The 19,455-nt window shown below is 35.0% G+C and overlaps 1 protein-coding gene across 2 annotated transcripts in view; it reads left to right on the forward strand.

Annotated features, from left to right (window-relative positions):
* Positions 1–19,455, forward strand: part of GLCCI1 (glucocorticoid induced 1) — a 100,318-nt gene that overhangs the window by 55,961 nt on the left and 24,902 nt on the right. Inside the window, exon 4 of one of the 2 annotated variants that reach the window (XM_038556906.1) lies at positions 16,168–16,284. In XM_038556906.1, the coding sequence (XP_038412834.1) occupies positions 16,168–16,284 (117 nt within the window). The remainder of the gene's footprint in view (positions 1–16,167; positions 16,285–19,455) is intronic. The other variant, XM_038556907.1, reaches the window with a different exon arrangement.

The raw sequence follows: 19,455 nt of genomic DNA on the forward strand, positions 1-19,455 counted from the left end.
TTTGAATATAGGTCAATATATATACCTTGAAGAATAGAAAAAGATTGAGGGAAAGTCCATAGAGCCTCCAAGACCTGTGAGAGAACATTAAGTAGATACACATAAACATAATGGGAGAGGAGAGAGAGAGAGGAGTTTAAAAAAAAATATATGAAAAAATAATGGCAGAAAACTTTCCAGATTTAATGAAAAATCCCAAGTTGGAAAACACAAAGAAAATCCATGTAGACATACCATAGTTAGATTGTTGAAAGCCAAATGGAAAAAAGAGAATCTTGAAAGCTGGAAGAAAAAAAATGACTTATTACACATAGGGGATTGAACTAATAATATCTTTAATGGAGGACTTCTCATCAGAAACAGTAGAGATGATAAAACTTGACATATTCAAAATGTCAAAAGAAAAAATTGTCAAATAAGTATCAATATCCAGAAAAACTAGCTTCCAAAATAAAGGTTAAATTGTTCTCAGATAAACAAAGATTGAGAAAATTGCCTGCTGCTAGACGGTCTTATACTGTCTAAAGGAAATTCTTCAGGCTAAAAGGAAATGACTCCAGATGTTAATTCAAATTCATAGGAAGAAATTAAGGGTGTCGAGTACAATAATTGTTTGGATAAATATAAAAGAGTCTATAGATATATTTTTCTCACTTTCCACATTTAAAACGCATATAATCATATAAAGCAATAATTATAATACTGTTATATTGGGCTTATGACATATGTACATGAAATATACATATGGAAAAATACAAAAAAAAGAAAAACGACACGTACTAGAATATTTTCCATTTTTGGAATTATTGTTTTGAGGTAGTGTGATAAATTAAGATATAAATTATAGTCCCTAGAATAATTGCTAAGAAAGTAACTGAAAAAAATAGAAAGTAAAAAACATTAGAGGGATTAAAATGGTACGCTAAAAGTATTTGTCACAAAAGAAAGTAATAAAGGAGGAATAGGGGAATAAAAAAAGGTGTAACCAACGATAGAAAATAACAGGGACGCCTAGGTGTCTCAGTGGTTAAGTGTCTGCCTTGGGCTCAAGGCGTGTTCCCAGAGTTCCAAGATCAAGTCCCACAGTGAACTCCCTGCAAGGAGCCTGCTTCTCCCTCTGCCTATGTCTCTGCATTCTCTCTGTGTCTCTCATGAATAAATAAATAAAATCTTCAAAAAAAAAAAAAACAAATAAAAAATAACAATGGCAAAAGTAAATCCAACCATATAATTAATTACATTAAATATGACTGGACTAAATGTTCTCAAAAGGCAAAAGATGGTCAAACTGGATAATAACACTCAGCTATATATTGTCTATAAGAAGCATACCTAATTATAAGAAAGATTAACTGACAGAATAGACTTTAAGACAAGAAATATTAAAAAAAAAAGACAAGAAGTATTACTGAGGTCAAAGACATTTATTTCATTATGATAAAAAAGTCAATACATCAGTAGGGCTTAGTAATCATAAATTGTGTATACATCTAACAATGATCCCCGTATACATGAAGTGAAATTGTGAAAGGAGAAATAAAGTTTCTACAATAATAATTGGTAATTTCAATATCCCATTTTCAATACTTGATAGAACGACTAACTAGACACAAAATAAACAAGAAGATAGGGACATCTTGGTGACTCAGTGGCTGAGTGTCTGCCTTCAGCGAAGGGCATGATCATGGGGTGCGGGATCAAGTCCCCCTTGGGCTCCTTGCAGGGATCCTGCTTATCCCTCTGTCTATCTCTCTTTCTCTGTCTCTGATGAATAAATAACTAAAATCTTTAAAAAAAAAAAAAAAGGCAAGAAGATAGAAGATTTCAACAACATTATCAATCAACTTGACCAAACTGACATACAAAGAAAATTCCAGCCTGTGACTACATTCTTTTCAAACATATGGGAAACATTCTCTAGGTTAGATATGTTTGCCGGTTGCCCATAAAACAAGTCTGAATAGAGTGCAAAAGATGAAATCATGTAACAGAAATCTTAGAAAGCCCCAAATATTTGTCAGTTAAAAAGACAAAGGAAATTTTAAAATATTTAATCAATGAAAACAAAAAGACAACTTAGAATTTGTGTGTGCAGATAAGGTAGTGCTTCATGGAAAATTTATATATGCATATCTAAGAAAAGGAGAAAATTCTTAAATCACTCCTAAACTTCTAGCTTAAGAACCTAGAAAAAGAAGAGCAAACCAGACCAAGAACAAGCAGAGGAAGGAATTAATAAAGAACATAGCAGAAGCCAAAAGAACAGAAAAATGTTAGAGAAAAAGCAGTGAAACTAGAAGTTGGTTCTTTGAACAGATCAACAAAGTAGACAAACATTTAGCTAGACTGACCAAAAAAAGAAGACACAGATTAGCCAGATCAGCAGTGAAAGGCGTGAAATTACTACCGACCTCACAGAACTTGAATGTATTATAAAGGAATATTATGATCATTTTTATGTCATCACTGTAGAAACTAAGATAAAATGGATGAATTCATAGAAAGACACAAGCTATTAGAAAGACCAATTGCGAAAATTGATTTAAGAACAAATAGAAAATATAAATAGACTTCTAATAAGCAAATAAATGGAATGAGGAATTAAAAACCTTTCCACAATAAAAATCCCAGGATCACATTCGGTGAGTTCTATCAAATATTCGAAGAACTAATGTTCATTCTTCACAGACTGTTTCAGAAAATAGAAGAGAAGGGAAAACTGCCCAATTTGCTTTGTCAAGGCCAACGTAATTGACTCCAAAGCCAGGCCAAAGACATCTCAAGAAAATAAAATGGCAGATCAATCTCTCTTGACCAAAGAAGCAAAAATCCTTCATAAAAAATTAGCAAACCAAATCTAGCCACATATAAAAAGGATTTTATACCATGAGCAAGTGGAATTTATTCCAGAAGTCCAAAGATGATTTAAGATCCAAAATTCAGTTAATGTGTAATACACTAATAGAATGAAGACCAAAACCATATAATCATCTCGTAGAGTCAGAGAAAGCATTTGCCAGACTCTCAACACCCATTTGTGATTAAAATCTTTTAACCAGGAAGTAAAAAAAAGAACTTTTTCTGCCTAATAAGGGGCATTTATGAAAAAAACCCTACAGATCACATCCGATTCATTTTTTTTAATGTAGCCTCCATAATCAAAATGGGGCTTGAACTCATAACGCTGATATTAAGAGTTGCATGCTCTACTGACTGAGCCAGCCAGATGCCCCATCATATTCATAGTCATTCATTTCAGTTGTGAAAGCCAGAATGTTTTCTCCCTTAAGATCAAGAACAAGGCAATGTCCTCCACTGTCACCTTGTCACCACCTCTTTTTGGTATTGCATAGTAGATTCTAGTCAGTACAGTCAGGCAAGAAAAATAAAGACATCCATATTGCAAAGGAAATGGTAAAGCTGCTTTTATTCACAGATAACATGTAGAAACTATATTTAGAAACTGATAGGAAATATGCAAATACACAGTACTAGAACTAGTAAACATGCTCAACAAGATTGCAGGATACAAGATTAGCATACAGAAATCAGTTATACTTCTAGATACTAGATGGGAACAGTCCAAAAAATAAAACAATTTATTACAGTTGTATCAAAAAGATGAAAATATTTAGGAATAAATTTAGCAAAAGCAATCCAAGATTTGTGCACTAAAAACAGCAAAACATTGCTGGACAAAATTAAAGATTTAAATAAATGAGAGATTTACTTTGTTCATGGATTAGAAGATTCCATATTAAGATGGTAATTCTCCCCAAATTGATCCATTATAATCCCTATTATAATTTCATTTATTTTGTTTTTGGTAGAAATTGACAGGCTAATCCTAAAGTTTATGTGGAAATGCAAAGGACCTAGAGTAGCCAGAGTATATATATTTTAAGGATTTATGTATTTGTTTTAAAGAGAGAGAGTGGGGAGGGGGAGGGGGAGAGGAGCGGGCTCCCTGCTGAGTACAGAGCCCAAGCGTGGGGCTTGATCTCACAAACCCGAGATCACAACTGGAGCCGAAATCAAGAGCCAGACACTCAACTAACTGAGCACCCAGGTGCCCCCAAAACATTTTTGAAAACAAGATATTTGGAATATTTATATTATACAGTTACAGTACTTCTTATAGATTTACATTAATGAAGTTAGCAAAAGAAACACACATAAGGAAGTGAATCAAAATTGTGAATCCCGAAATAAACCTTTATATTTATGGTGGTTGATTTTTCACAAAGGTACGAACACAATTGAATTGGAAAGGACAATGTTTCCAGCAATTGGTGCTGGAATAATTATATTCATATGTAAGGGGGGAAAAAAAAACAAGTCCTTGGCTGTCACATAGAGAAAAACTAACTCAAAATGAATCATAGTCCTAAATGTAGGCTTAAAACTATTAAACTTGTAGAAGATCTTGAATTAATTGGGAAGCCATTTTAGATACAACACCAAAAATAAAATCATAAAAAATAATAATAATAAATTCATTAGGTTAAACATTTATGCTTCAAAAGACGCCATTAAGGGAATGAAGAGACAGGTTTCAGACTGGAAGAAATATTAGGAAATCCTATATCCAGAATATATAAAGAACTCTTAAAGATCAATTAGCAGAAAGACAACCCAACTTAAAAATGGAAAAGGCAATTTAATAGAAGTTTTTCACCAAAGATATACGCATGGATGGCAAATGACCACATGAAAAATTGTTCAACATGATTAGTCACTAGGCAAATGCAAATTTAAACCATATACTACACCTACACGCCCAATACAATGACTATAATTTAAAAGACGACAGTGCCAAGTATTGGCAAGGATAAAGAGAATCTGGAGCCCTCAAATGTTCTTGGGAACATAAAATGGTACAGCCACTTTGGAAAATAGTTTGGTTTCTTTTAAACTCAATCAGAAACAGCATACAGCCCAGCAATTCAGTGCCTAGCAATCTCTATAAGAAAAATGAGAACACCTGTCTAGATTGAGACATGTCACAAAATGTTTATAGCTGAATTAGTTTTATGAATTTAGTTATTATGAATAACTAAAAACTGTGGGACACCTGGGTGGCTCAGCGGTTGAGCATCTGCCTTTGTCTCAGGGTGTGATCCCGGAGTTCCAGGATCGAGTCCCACATCAGGCTCCCTGCATGGAGCCTGCTTCTCCCTCTGCCTATGTCTCTGCCTCTCTCTGTGTCTCTCATGAATAAATAAATAAAATCTTAAAAAAAATAAACCTGGAAAATGTCCACATATGCATGGATTGGTAAATGGAGAGACAAAATGTGGTGACATACTATTCAGCAGTGAAAAAGGAGCAGTGCACTGAATGTTGACATATGCTATGATGCAAACGAACCTCAAAGATGTTTTACGAAGTCCAGAATCAGCAAACTTTTTCTGTGAAAGGCTAGATAGTAAATATTTTAGGGTTTGTGGCCATATAATCTTTGTTGCAACTCTTCAGCTCTGCTGTTGTAGTTTGAAAGCAGCCATAGACAATATGGAATGGACTTCGTTATGCCCAATAAATTTTATTTACAAAAACACATGACAGGCTAGATTTGGCCTGCAGATTATGGCTTGCCAATCTCTGCTAAGGAAAAGAAGTGAGATGGCTAAGACTGCATATTATATGGTTGCATTTAATTTTGAAATGCCAGAAAAGTCAAATTTATGGAAGAAGGAGAAAGTCCACTTGTGATTGTGTGTGGCTGGGAGTGGGGCTGGAGGAGTGGTGATTGGCTACAAATACAGACTCAAGGCAGATTGCGGGCAGGGTGGGGAGGGTGATGGAAAAGGTATAAAACTGCATTGTGATTAGTATTGTGCAACTCTACAGAGTGATTAAAACTTCCTGAATTTTTACCCTTACAATGAATGAAGTGTTAAGGGAATATAAATTATACTTCAGTAAAGATAAAAAAGGAATAGATGTAAAAGACTGGTGGATTTTCCATGGTATATCATGAAGATACCAAATGCTTTATGATATATAAAGAGGCTACCAAATGATAAAAATACATTAATAAAGACAAAAAGTTAAAAAAGGAATAGTTATAATAGATGACAGAATTGGAATTTGAGAAAATTATGAAAAGCCAAAATTATTATTGAAAGTCGTATTTTTAAAAGTTGAATACTGCTAAAAAATTTATTTAAAAGATAACTTTTGAGTAAAAGCACCTGTATAATCTGCCTCCACTTTGCTCCAAGTTTATGAGAATGTGATGTGAAAATTTTTTTTTTGATGTGAAAATTTTTTAAAGAAATAGGCAACTATAATGTAGTTACATTTGAGACCAAGAAAACCCTTGCAGACCATGAGTAGAGAGGAAGCCCTTAGTAATGAGTGGATATGATTCTGTCTGGCTCACAGAAATCTGGGTCATGTGGGCTGAGGCTTAAAAAGTGGGTTTGTAAGCCAAATTTAAGAGAGTGTAGATTGCTTGACATTTTAAGAATGCCAAACATGTCTTAAAAATGGTAAGAGTTTGGAACTGGGGTGTCTGCATAAAGCAGGGAACTGGGACCATGTTTCTAGGCCATAAAACTAGACCTGAAATAACTCTACTTGACACTGTTGGCGTTTTCCTGTGGGCCAAAGAGGCAGCTGTGCAAAAATGGGAATAGTAACCATATGTTGTGTGTAGATGTGGCATCTGGAATAGAGCTCTAGCCATGTGGAACCAAAGCCCCCAGCCTTTCTAATTTCAGACCTTCTCTGGAGCTATGCAACTCCAGAGGGATAGTCTGAGCAACCATGAAACAACATGGCAGGAAAGAGCTCACGAAGGATAAAACTTCCACGTAAGGTGTGTCTGTAAGGAAGTATTTTAGGACATGTAAGGAAATCTGTTATCATAAGAGACCGCAGATACATTAAGTTAGATCATTTACATCCAAGGAAATAGAAATAAGAACACAATCTCAGAAAAGCACTTAAAAATAAGAATGTTTAAGAATTTCAAGTGAAATGGTAACTGGCAATAAGGAAAGGAATAAACAAGAACGAGCAGAATGATAAAGCACCAGTTTACAAATCTTGTAAACGACAAAAATTGATGAAATAAAAAATAAAAAAAACCTCTTTGGTAGATTAAATTCACATAACAGAAGAGAGAATTAGTGAATCAAAATCTTAACTGAGAATTGCCAGTGTGGAAGAGCAAATCTTCTAGAATATAAGACAAAAAGATAATTTGAAAACATGAAAGAGAAGCAATGTGGAAAATAGACCGAGTTAGGAGTTCCAGGTGGTAAGGATATTCTGTAATCATCAGGAAGAGAAAAAATTTTTTTAAAGGTTGAAAGTTTGCTATATTTGGAGAGCAATTTAAAAAGTCCACCAGTTTCAAGGAGGATAAATTAGGAGAAAAAAGATTTCCACCTTTAGGTATAGTATAATAGAATTGTAGATCAAGGGAACACACATACACTTTCTTGCAATTAAGACAGAAAAGCAGGTTCGCTACAGCAGAAATGGCAGATTATCAGTAAATTTATCAGATATTACAATTGATACCAGTGTACAGTGAAGTTTGTGGGTTGTATTCAGGTTAAGGAAATGAATCCAAGTGAGGCATTTTCCTTTATGAAAAAATTACTTTTCCTCTTTTGAGTTATGTTCACTGGAGGGTTGTCAACACAGCTAAGCCAATGAATGTGCAAATGTACTTTTCTATTTGTTAGAAATGTGGTTCCCTGCTTATAAAACACAATTTATAAAGTTCACCTCCTGCCTATGGTGCCAGACTAGGATCCTATCACTCTTACACTCTTGTGTTCCCTTTGAGTGAGCATGCTAATTTCTTACAGTACTCAAATTCCAGCTGCTTTTACAGGTTCTAGCTCCTCCCCTTGTCCTAGCTAGGGCTTCCAGTGGTGGGGTGACTTCCTTGGTGAAGTGATCTGGGAGTTTCCTTCTGTTTCTTACCACCTTCCTCGCTCCTTAGCTGCTATTTCTGACTCCTCTGGAGTTAGAGCTTAGGGGAAAGAGGAGGAGGTTATGGGGAAGAGAAATGCACCTCCTTGACTGACACTATTGTAAGATGCCTTTACATTCCCTGGGCTTGACAGATTTTTAAAACTGACTTTCTTTTGTAGAGTAATGTCATGGGGTCTCTGGAGATCCCTTGTTGTTATACATCTCTTACCTACTGTTCTGTCTTTCTGGGTTTGTGAGTCCCTTACTCTGTCCTTAGCCTCTAGAATCATAGAAATAACAATCAGTTTCTCAGGTGCTAAGTCCGTTCTCCCTTCTAAATAGCCCCCTTATGTAGAACCAAAGAAAATTCTGCACAGCTCTTGCACTCAGATTTCCTAAGTGGATCCTGGTAAATTTTCATCCTTTTCTTGGGGGGTGGGGGTGGTTTCTGGTGAATGTCCAGGAGTTAGGCTGATTCTAATGCAACAGTAAATCTCTATCATCCTTGCTCGACATTCAAGTATCTAGAGTGGAACTCAGATACTAGTCTGTCCTGTCCTCTTATCTGTAGGGAACATAAATCGATCTTTCCAAGTTGCTTCATAAAAATTCCTTTCTCTTCATTTGAGGCAAAGGAGGAAGTATTCCCTCTCAGGTCTGGGATTTTATTTTTTCCTACTTACAGTGTAATAAATTAGCCTTTTACTGTTCGTGGATGCTGGCAGAAGGCATGAAATGCCTGGATTAGAGACAGTGGACTTTGTTATTCCCAGCACAGCAAATATCAAGATTATCAAGTTTGCCTTATTTCTCCTGAACCAAATCCCATGGGGTGATGGGGAGAACCCAAATGGATTCATGCACATAAAGTAGATCACATTATAGGAGAGGAATACAGAACTTTGGGGAATCGACCATTTTTATAGTAAGCAGTTAGCAAACCTGCTCTTTATCCCAGAGGGTGCATTATAAGAAAGAGCATAAATAATATTGTTGTATTGTTGTTTTGATATATATATACACACATATATTTTTTTTTCTGTTTTACTATTTCTGGTTTTGATAAAAAATTGAAAAAGGTGGATTTGCCATTCTTAAGACCTTCAGTGGAAGTACGAAAAAAGCATGGGTTGTTTCCTTATCTCACCAATAAGCTTTTCTTTGATTAGTAGGATAGCTTTTCTTAGATGGAACCATCTGGAGTGGTAAGTGAAATGATTAGGGATGTTTCTCACATATAATCAAAAAATATAAATAGATATTATGGATGTGGTCTTCCTTTTTTAAGTAAGCAAAATAGTTTCCTTATATACTTTCTGCCCCAACATTTTGTTAATTTTTTATATTAAAAATTTTCTAACATAGTATACCAGGGAGAAATAATTGCAGTAATGTTTTCTCTGGACCTAAAAGACAAGAGTCTGAAGAATTTTGATTATCCCTTTGAACTCAAAAGAATTATGTGATAAACTTTTAAAAAAATATAAATATTTATCCAATAGAGTCTAAGTCCATATTAAATTGAATTAGAAAGATATCTTTTCATTATTTAAAATTGTCTCCAATAAGAAGAATTTTTTTTTTTCAATAAGAAGAATTTTAAAGGTCATACAAACTGCTTGTCAAAACAGTAGACACTGATGAGTAGGTTAGTATGTTAACGGCTTCATCAAATTTTTGTTCATCTTGCAATTCTTCAACATTAAGAAAGGAAATTACTTTGGAAAGTGGCTGTAGATTATGAGCTAATACATAGGGACTGGTAATTACTTGCAGTTGAACATTAACATAGAATTACTCCCCACAGTGTTGGTAGGTAATAGGAAGAGGTTATAAATTAAAAGCTAGAGGACTGAATCTGCCACTTATTAGCTGTGTTACATTACATTGGGAAAGGTACTTTATTTTTGAGAATGTGTCCTCACCTGTAAAGTAAATACAATAAACTTATGGGATCAGGCGAGTTTGTGAACCAAATGTTTTTTAATTGTTAGTCTGGTATTGTTATTAACATGCCTCTGTTGACAAATATTCCTTATTGGTGGCTCTAAGTATAATTCCGTATTAAACCTTACATGTAAGGTCCCAAAGCTAGCTGTATCTGGGGATGAATTTGTATGTGGGAGTATCTTTGTCTGTTCCTGGGTTAGCGGGTTTGTGTAAGTCTGCACATGGTGGGCGAGGCATATCTTGTCTATGGGCATGCAAGGGTTGAGGTTCATGCAGGTGACCTATCCATGTATACATTCTTTGCTTGTATCTGTGTTCCTTATTATATATGTTTGTGCATGCATATGCCTGTGTTCATTTCATTGGGCTGAATGAATAGGAATTAGTCCATTAGGGTCTGCCTATTGGCACTTTGAAACAACAGAAAATAACTAATTATTTGTATTTATGGAAAGATTGTAAGAAGTTCTAAATTTTTATTTTTAGTGTTACATTAGGTACTATTGCATTTTAAATTCCTTTGAACACTGACAAGGGATGTAATACATAAAATTTGTTTTTAGATTGCAGAACCTTTGTTTTGAGACATTTGATCTTTATAAACACTAAAGTTTGTCACATATTCCTTTGTTTCATATAAAAGGGAATGACAGCTTGAAATTCATGACTTCTCAAACTATATTTTCAGAAAAAATTGCTGGGTTAGTATCTTTTGTAGTTGCCGCAGGTTTCTTTTGTTGTTGTTAGGTTAGCTGTTGTCACATTTTTCTAAGATTTTGTTGTCTCCCTGTAAGTTATTAACTTATTTCTTTAGGCAATAGAGAATAATGGTTAGGAGAGCAGACTCTGGAATTCTACTTCCTAAGTTCAAATATTTGTTTCACCACTTAACTGTGTGACTTTTAGCAATCTTTTTAACTTTCTACCTCAGTTTTCCTCATGTATAAAATGGGGATAATAATAGTACCTATTTCATATACTTTTATTTTAAAATGAGATGATTTACGTAAAAGCAAGTGGCTTCTCATTTTTTTTTTCTTCTTTTCCCAAAGCCCCAGGACACTGCTTCCTTTCCTACTGCTACCTCTTAGTCCTTTTAAGTTAAGATTTCTCATTTCCCCAGCCTACTCTGAAGTAGAATTCATTGTGAGAAATCTTTCTTTTCCTTTCACTATCAGAGGCAAAGGTACTCAAACCCGTCTTTTGAGGCTGTCTTGTTTTATTTTGTTTTTAAATTTAACAATAGTGGGGGAAACTAATAGGACAGAAATAGCAAATGAATAGGGGTGATGTTAACTAGGTTTCCAAAAATTTACAATGAAATGTATTCCTAGTTCTCAGATTTTAAGAGGGGTCTGAGTTTTCTTCATCTAGTGTCACAAATGTTTTAGTCATTTCTTTGTATTTATGCTAATTCTTCTCTCTACCCTTATTATTTCTTCTTTGCGACCCAGGGACACTTATTCCCTGGCTTTTTTAAACTTTGGAGCTCATGTGCTTGAAACTCCTTTCATGTTTAAAGAGGTTCCTCTCTCCTTCCCTCTTTTTTTTCTTTCAGCTTTAGTGAGCTATAATTGACATATAACATTGTGTAGGTTTAAATTATATACGGCATACTGATTTGATACATGGATATATTGCAAATGATTATCACCATAAGCTTAGTTAACACATTCATCACCTTGCATAATTACAGTTTTTATCTGTGTATTGAGAATTTTTAAGCTCTATTCCCCTGGCAACTTCCAAATTGCGGTATTGTTGACTGTAGTTACCATGCTATACATTACATTCCAGAATTTACTCATCTTGTAACTGGAAGTTTGTACTCTTTGACCACTGTTGCCCATTTCCTGTCCCCTATCCCATCTTGGGCAACCACCAATCTGCTCTTTGTTTCTATGAATCTTTTTTTAATATTCCACATATAAATGAGATCAAACAGTATTTTTCTTTGCTGATTTATTTTACTTACCATAATACCCTCAAGGTCCATTCCTAATTTTTTTCCAAGGCCACAGAGTAGCTAATTAATATTTAGAAACACAAAGTTGGATGAATCTACAGTTTAGTTTAAGAAGTCCAGTCAGTAGAACTTAATGTAAATGAAGGTTGTGTGGGCATTTCATCAGAGTGACCCGGGGTGGGTAGGTCCACGGAAGTGAGGACCAGGAGCTCCTGTGCAGTGTGATGGGATGTGGGCCTGCAGAGGCTGTTTTGGGCTGAGCTTCAGAGCTGTGGATGAGGTGGGGTGGGTGGATGGATGTGTGCGGAGTTGGGGGATTACAGTTTCCTTCTGCCCCTTCCTCCCAGAGACGACTTTGTGTCTACTTCCCCCTGGTTCTCAGGTCAGCTCTATACTGGCTTCAGATGGCTGTGGGCTCTTGAACATGACAAAACTATGGAATTTGAGAGAGTTTGGAGTTGTTAGGTAGGTCTGTCTGTCTTCCAAATGTGGTTGTAAACAGCACAGGAACCACCTTGTTCTGAAGCAAAGGAGGACTTCCGGTATTTGGCTTTCATTTTACATAGTTCTTAACTAGAATTTGTAATCTGAGTAAATACGTTTAGGAAGATGGTTCCCTTTTACCCTAATCTCTACTACATTGAAAACAAGAATGTAGCTATGTAATATTTCAGAGATGGGTAGTATTCTGTGAAAAGTGTAAGGTTGCACAGTTTAACTGGGTAATCCAGACAAAATAAGGCATATGTGTACCATGGTGGATGCTGTTTGTTTTCAGAGATTTGTTAAGACAGTTAAGAACAAAAACTTTTCTGGCTTATTTTGCTCTCTGAAGGCCTTTAAAAAAAAATAGGGTGATTAGGATTGATCAATTTTCAGATTATTGTTGTTTATTTCTGAAGATTATTTTAGAAAGAAAAAGTACAAATTGCCTTGATTAATCTCTAGGCATTATAGGCTCTTCTGTACAAGCACTTGCCAGTTTTGAAACAACACTGAAACATCATTAATATTCAGAAAGCACTTAATTTTATACCTCTGTCCTAATTAAATGACTTGTACAATTTGAAATCCTATTTACTTTTTATCATAGAGAATAATATGTCCTGATTTATGATTACCTACTAATTTTGATTCCTTTTCTCATGAAAATTAATGTTCTCTAGAAGAAAATTGTGTTATTTCAACAGAGAACAGGGAACACAAACATTAACATGGATAATCTTACTTGTGTATCTTTGCAACAACATTGCATGAGAGATCCATAAGCTACAAAGAGCTTTATAAAGCTGAAGGAACCTAAACAACAACAAACACAACCAACAACTGAAGGAATCTAAGGATCTTAATATAAAAGAAAGGACATAAAGCATTCCGTCATAAAGATGCTTTATTTCCTTTCACGTTGTTTGTCTTCTGTTTGCCATTGGTAAAATGAGGTTTTCTAGCAACCTATATACTTTTCCTCTTGAGCATTTATAGGCTTTAGTAGCAACTGTCTGTTTTGCTCTTTATTGCCATGGTTATCCGAGGTAAGTATTTAGCTAATATTAAAGTACACTGTATTTTTCCTTTATGTCCTTGAGGAAATCAATATATTCTACAGACTTGACTTTGTGTTTACACTTTGCCCAAGTAGGTAAGGTAAAACTGAGCTCATTATAGGTGTTCAAGAAATAGCTGTTAGTTGATTGATGTCATCTTTTCTACAAAGAAAATAATGCCAATATTAAATAATTTCCTCCAAGTTGCTAATTATTCCCTTATAAGATGCTCAGGCATGTTTTATTCCTGGTCTGGTATATTTGAAGCAGATTATACATCATCTAAAATATATTAGTTTCTTTGAATTCCAGCAAGGTAGGTGTTTAATATAAATTGATTGTTTGAAATTTACCCCCTGGCAATACTTATGTTTCAGTTTTTGAACTTATATTTAATTTTGAGGAAGTTTATTCTGCCACAATAAGTTCTCAGGAAGATGGCTCACAGTGCTAGGATAGAATCCTCTTATCTGCTAATATTGGCATTGTGGGCTCTGCGCAGTTGGAGATGGCTCTGGGGGTTGCATTTTTGTAACTGCACTCTGGACCAAGGGCTTCTAAATGCTGATGCATAGAGACTATACAGAATCACAAAAATCAGTCTGGGAGAGACACAGAGATCTGTGTTTGTCAGGACTTTGTGAGTTCAAGGGATTTTTTGTTTTGTTTGGTGGTGGTGGGGGGGGATTTGTTTCGTTTTTAGTTTCACAGATGATTCCAACGGACTTTGTGTGGGGGCCATTGCTCCAAACCAGAAATGGGCAAAAATTCAGTACACCCTTATCACATGCCAGGCACATGCATTTGACTGCATATGTGATCTTGTTGTTTTTTTTTAATTATTATTTCTTTCATCATGATAACTATACTGTTTAATTCCCATCTCCCGTTTTCCTTATCCCCCAACCACCTCGCCTCTGGTAACGATCAGTTTGTTCTTTATATTTAAGAGTCTGTTTCTTGATTTGTCTGTCTGTCTGTCTCTCATTCTCTTCTTTGCTTGTTTCTTTTGTTTCTTAAATTCCATATATGAGAGAGATCATACGGTATTTGTCTTTCTCGGACTGACTTATGTAGCTCAGTATTATATTCTCTGGCTCCATCTATTTTGTTGCAGATGGCAAGATTTCATTCTCTTTTATGGCTGAATAATATTTCAGTATGTATATATACCACATCTTCTTTATCCATTAATCTATACACAGACACTTGGGCTACTTCCATAGTTTTGCTATTGTAAATAATGCTACTATAAACATAGGGGTGCATGTATACCTTTGAATTAGTGTTGTTGTATTCTTTTGGCAAATACACAGTAGTTTAATGAATTTCAAGCCATATTGCAATAATGACTTTTCTCTTAAACCTGGGAGTCTTACCATTCCACTTAGGAGAATACACTCTAAGTTATATTTGTTTTTAAAAGTTATAAGCCAGTGTCCATCAACAAATGACTGGATAAAGAAGATGTAGTATATGTGTATGTGTATATATCTCCACTGTAATGTTATTCAGCCATGAGGAAGAAGGATATCCTGACATTTGTAACAACAAGGATCAGTCTTGAAGGCATTAGGCTAAGTGAAATAAGTGAGGCAGAGAAAGACAAATATTTTTTTAAAAAAGACAAATATTGTATGATAGTACTTGTATGTGGGTTCTAAAAAGGTTGAAATCATAAAAACAATAGCGTGCTGGTGGTTACCAGGGGTTGGAGGGTGGAGGAAATTGGAGTTGGTCAAAAGACACACACTACCAGTTATAAGATGAGTAACTTCTAGGGATCTAATGTATTGCATTTTGATTATACTTAATAATACATAATACTGTATTGTATATTTAGAAGCTGCTAAGAGGGTAAATCTCAACTGTTATCACTACAAAAAAATAATTATGTGGTGGGGTACAGGTATTAACTAAATGCTGTAGTGGCATCATTCGCAATATATAAAGATATCAAATCAACTCCTGTGACACTATGTCAAAATTATATCTCAATAGAGCTAGAAAGTAAAATAAAAGTTTAGTGATGAAAGAGTAATATGTACTAAGATATTCAGTACAAGTAAGTTGCTAATACTAAATACTTTGATTTTCCCCATGACCAAAAGATTTACAATTTTGAAATGTTTAGTAATTGATAATCCAGGTGCATTTTGTTTGTGTAAGATGGGAACTTAGAAACTAGTGTCTTCTCTGTATTAATATATTGGCTTTGACTTTAATCAGTTGATATGTGAAATACTAGTTTTTTGCCTTATAAAAAGTGTTTAAGGGAGAAGATATTCTGGGTGTACAAATCTGAAATAATGTGGTTAAGGTTAGTCTACATGTTTACCAAAACACTATTTAAATTGTACAAGTGAAGCATTTGTAGCCTATTTTTTTATTGAAGTATAGTTGATATATTAGTTTCAGTTGGACAACATAGTGATTCAACATTTATATACATAATGAAATGATTACCAGAACAAGTGTAGTTACCTTCTGTCACCAAAAATAGTTATTACAATATTATTGACTGTATTCCCTGTGTAGTACTCTACATCCCTATGACTTATTTATTGTATAACTGGAAGTCTGTACCTCTTATTTCCAATAGTTTTAATCCTAGAAACTTGGAAGAATAAATCATGTAGTGAAATATTCTCTTTTGAAACCTTTGAGGGAAAAATTATTTATTAGTATCCAAAAAAATAAAATAAGAAGTACTTAAAAGCTGGTATTCACTTTTGTTCTCATCTTATTTCTCCTCCCCTCTCCCCAAAGCAGATTGCCAAACTGAGGCAGCAACTACAACGTAGTAAACAGAGTAGTCGGCACAGTAAGGAGAAAGATCGTCAGTCACCTCTTCATGGCAACCATATAACAATCAATCACACTCAGGTAGGCTAACTTCTTGTCCACATTTGAATAATTCCTTTTAAAGAGTTCATTATAAAGGAGGAATCCATTATTTTAGGATTAAAAATTAATAATATAAATCCCTAGCTCTACTAAATTACTACTACTTGTTAAATTTGTTGCAAGAAGTTTTCTCCTCCTCTATGTATGTCATTTTCTTTTAATAATAGACATAACAGAGTGTAGTCGTCTTAAGGATGATTGCTACTAAAATCCTAGCTCGTTCATGTATTAAGCAACTATGGGCATGATCTCATTTAGTCTTCCTAATAGTACCTTAACCCATTTATATCTCTTTATATATACTTACCCCTATTTTACATAAGAAATTGTGGATTAAAGTTCTGTTGGGGGTCCCTTCCCTCTTCCCTCCCCCAGGAACACATATTTCCTGTGGAATAAGTTTGGGAAATGCTGTTCTAGGCCAAATTCACTTAAAATATTGATATAAATTTTAGCAAACCAAATACAGTAGTATAGAAAAAGAAACCCAATTAGTGAATCAAAACAAATCTAGTCAGGGTATTTCAGAAACAGAAGGATGATTCAGCAAAGTAGAATAACAAAAGTCAAAGTAGAATAACACTTGATAAAAACTCAGTTTTCCTATGCGATAAAAACATACTGGGTAAAAATAGGACACTTCCTAATGTGACTAACTGCAAATGTAGGGAGATCTTAACAATAAAATAGTGAAAGCATTTCTGTTAAAAATCAAGTCATAGATGCACATAATTATTGATATTACTTGCTAATAGTTTAGAGGCTCTAGACAGAGCAGTAAGAGAAGGAAACAGTATCTGCATATGATGTGATTATATATTTAGAAAATCAGAGTGAATGAACTAAACCATTAAAACTGATAGGATAACCAATACCAAGTGTTGGTGAGGATGTGGCTCAACTAGAACAGACATATGTTGTTAATGGGAACACAAAATGGTACCACCACTTTGGAAAACAGTTTGGCATTTTCTTAAGAAGTTAATAAATGTACACTGAACATGGAACCCCCAAGTTCCACTCTTTGATATCTAGCCAAGAGAAATAAAAACATGTCCATACTAACACTTCTACATCAGTGTTCATGGAGGCATTATTTCAAATATCTATCAGTTGGTGAATGGATAAAACAATAATTCATAACATCCATGCAATACTCTTCAGCAGTAAAGAGGAAGGAACTACTGATACTTAGAAGAACATGGTTGAATCTCAAAAACATGCTAAGTGAAAGAAGTCAGAAGCAAAAGGCTACATAGTGTATGTTTTGTTACATTAAATTCTTGAAAAGGCAAAATTATAGAGACGAGGCGTTATCTTTTCTTCTTAATCTGGTAGAAACAATGTATTATTCTTATAACTATTGATTTCAAGCACCTTTTTTGTCAGAACCCAGGGCATCTATGGAAGACCTCTGACCTAACAAAAAAGACTTAAGCAGATGTTTCTAATTTATATTGAATTTTTGGGATTGTAGTTAGGTGTAAAAATAATTTTCTGCCATACAGATTGCAGTATTTGTAGGTGATGTATGAAGTATAGAATGTGCTTTAAAATAAGAACAGAAGAAAAATGGATATTTAGATGAAGCAAAATTGGCAGACGTTGGTAATTTTTGAAGCTGAATGATGTGCACCTGAGAGTTCATTATGGTACAGTGTTTAATTATGTTTATGATTATAATTTTTTTAAGATTTTATTTATTTATTCATGACAGACAGAGAGGGAGAGAGAGAGGCAGAGACACAGGCAGAGGGAGAAGTAGGCTCCATGCAGGGAGCCCAATGTGGGACTTGATCCCAGGTCTCCAGGATCTGGCCCTGGGCTGAAGGCGGCGCTAAACCGCTGAGCCACCTGGGCTGCCCCTATAATTTTTTATAACAAAGGAACTGAGAACTTCGTGAGATGATTAGATAAAATGTAAACATAGAAATCGGTTGTTTTCTCTCATACGAATGAAGGTAAACCACTGAACCCTCTATGTAGAATACTTCTAGCACTGAATGTGTGGGAAGTTTTCCCATACCAACCAACTCTCCCGACACCAACTGAGCATCTTAGAATTCAGTTACAACACTAACTACTAGAAATTGGCACGGACCCCACAGTTAAGGGCTTAGCCGCACAAGACTGCGCCTCCCCCCCCCCCCCCCCCCCCCCCCCCGCAGGATGCCAGTTTCAAGTCTCAGATTGTCATCTGTACTTCTGACCATCTGGAATTCCCAACAACCACTTCAGGCTCAATAATTTGCTATAATGGTTTCAGAACTCAGGGAATCACTTATGTTTACTGCTTTGTTATAAGGATATAATAAAGGGTACAGATGACAGATAAAGAGGTACATAGGGCAAGGTCTAGAAAGGTCGCAAGTGCAGGGTCTTCTGCTCCCATGAAGTTGGGGTGCTGCCATCCTTTTGGCACGTAGATACATTTTCACCAGCCTGGAAGTTCTCTGAACCCATGTTTAGAGATTTTTGTGAAGGCTTTATTTATCACATTGGCATGATCTACTATTAACTCACCAGCCCCTCTGCCCTCTCCAGAGGATGATGTGTGTGGCTGGGAATCCCAACCTATAATCATAGCTTGATCTTTCTGTTGACTAGCTCCCATCCTGAAGCTATCAAGGAGCCCATCAAGAGTCACCTCATTAGAATAGAGGACTCTTTCCTTCTATCACTCAGGACATTTCGAGGGATTTAGGGGCTCTGGGTCCCATTCCAGGGTCAGAAACAAAATATTGGTACAAAAGATGCTCCTAGCGTACCTGTCATTGAAGAAATGACAAGAATTTTAGGAAATATGTGTCAGGAACTAGGACAGATGCCAAATTAATTTTTCTTGTTATGTTACAATTCTTAATAACATGTTAGTATATATAAGAAAAATACTAAATGCTTCAAATTAGACTTAAAAGAAATATGCTAATTATAAGACTTTATTGAGAATATGAACTAGAAAATCGAGACCTAAATGGGAAATCTCAACACATTCATGTATAGGAAGGGAAGACTCAGTATTTTTTGAATAGCAGTTTCCCCAAAATTAATGTGCAGGTTGAGTTCCAACGGAATTTTAAGAGGAATTGTTTTGTTACTTGAAAAGTTGTTCTCAAGGGTCATATGGAAAACTAATGCAAATTAATAAAA

This window comes from Canis lupus, chromosome 14 (assembly GCF_011100685.1).
Source record: "Canis lupus familiaris isolate Mischka breed German Shepherd chromosome 14, alternate assembly UU_Cfam_GSD_1.0, whole genome shotgun sequence".
NCBI classification, from domain to species: domain Eukaryota; kingdom Metazoa; phylum Chordata; class Mammalia; order Carnivora; family Canidae; genus Canis; species Canis lupus.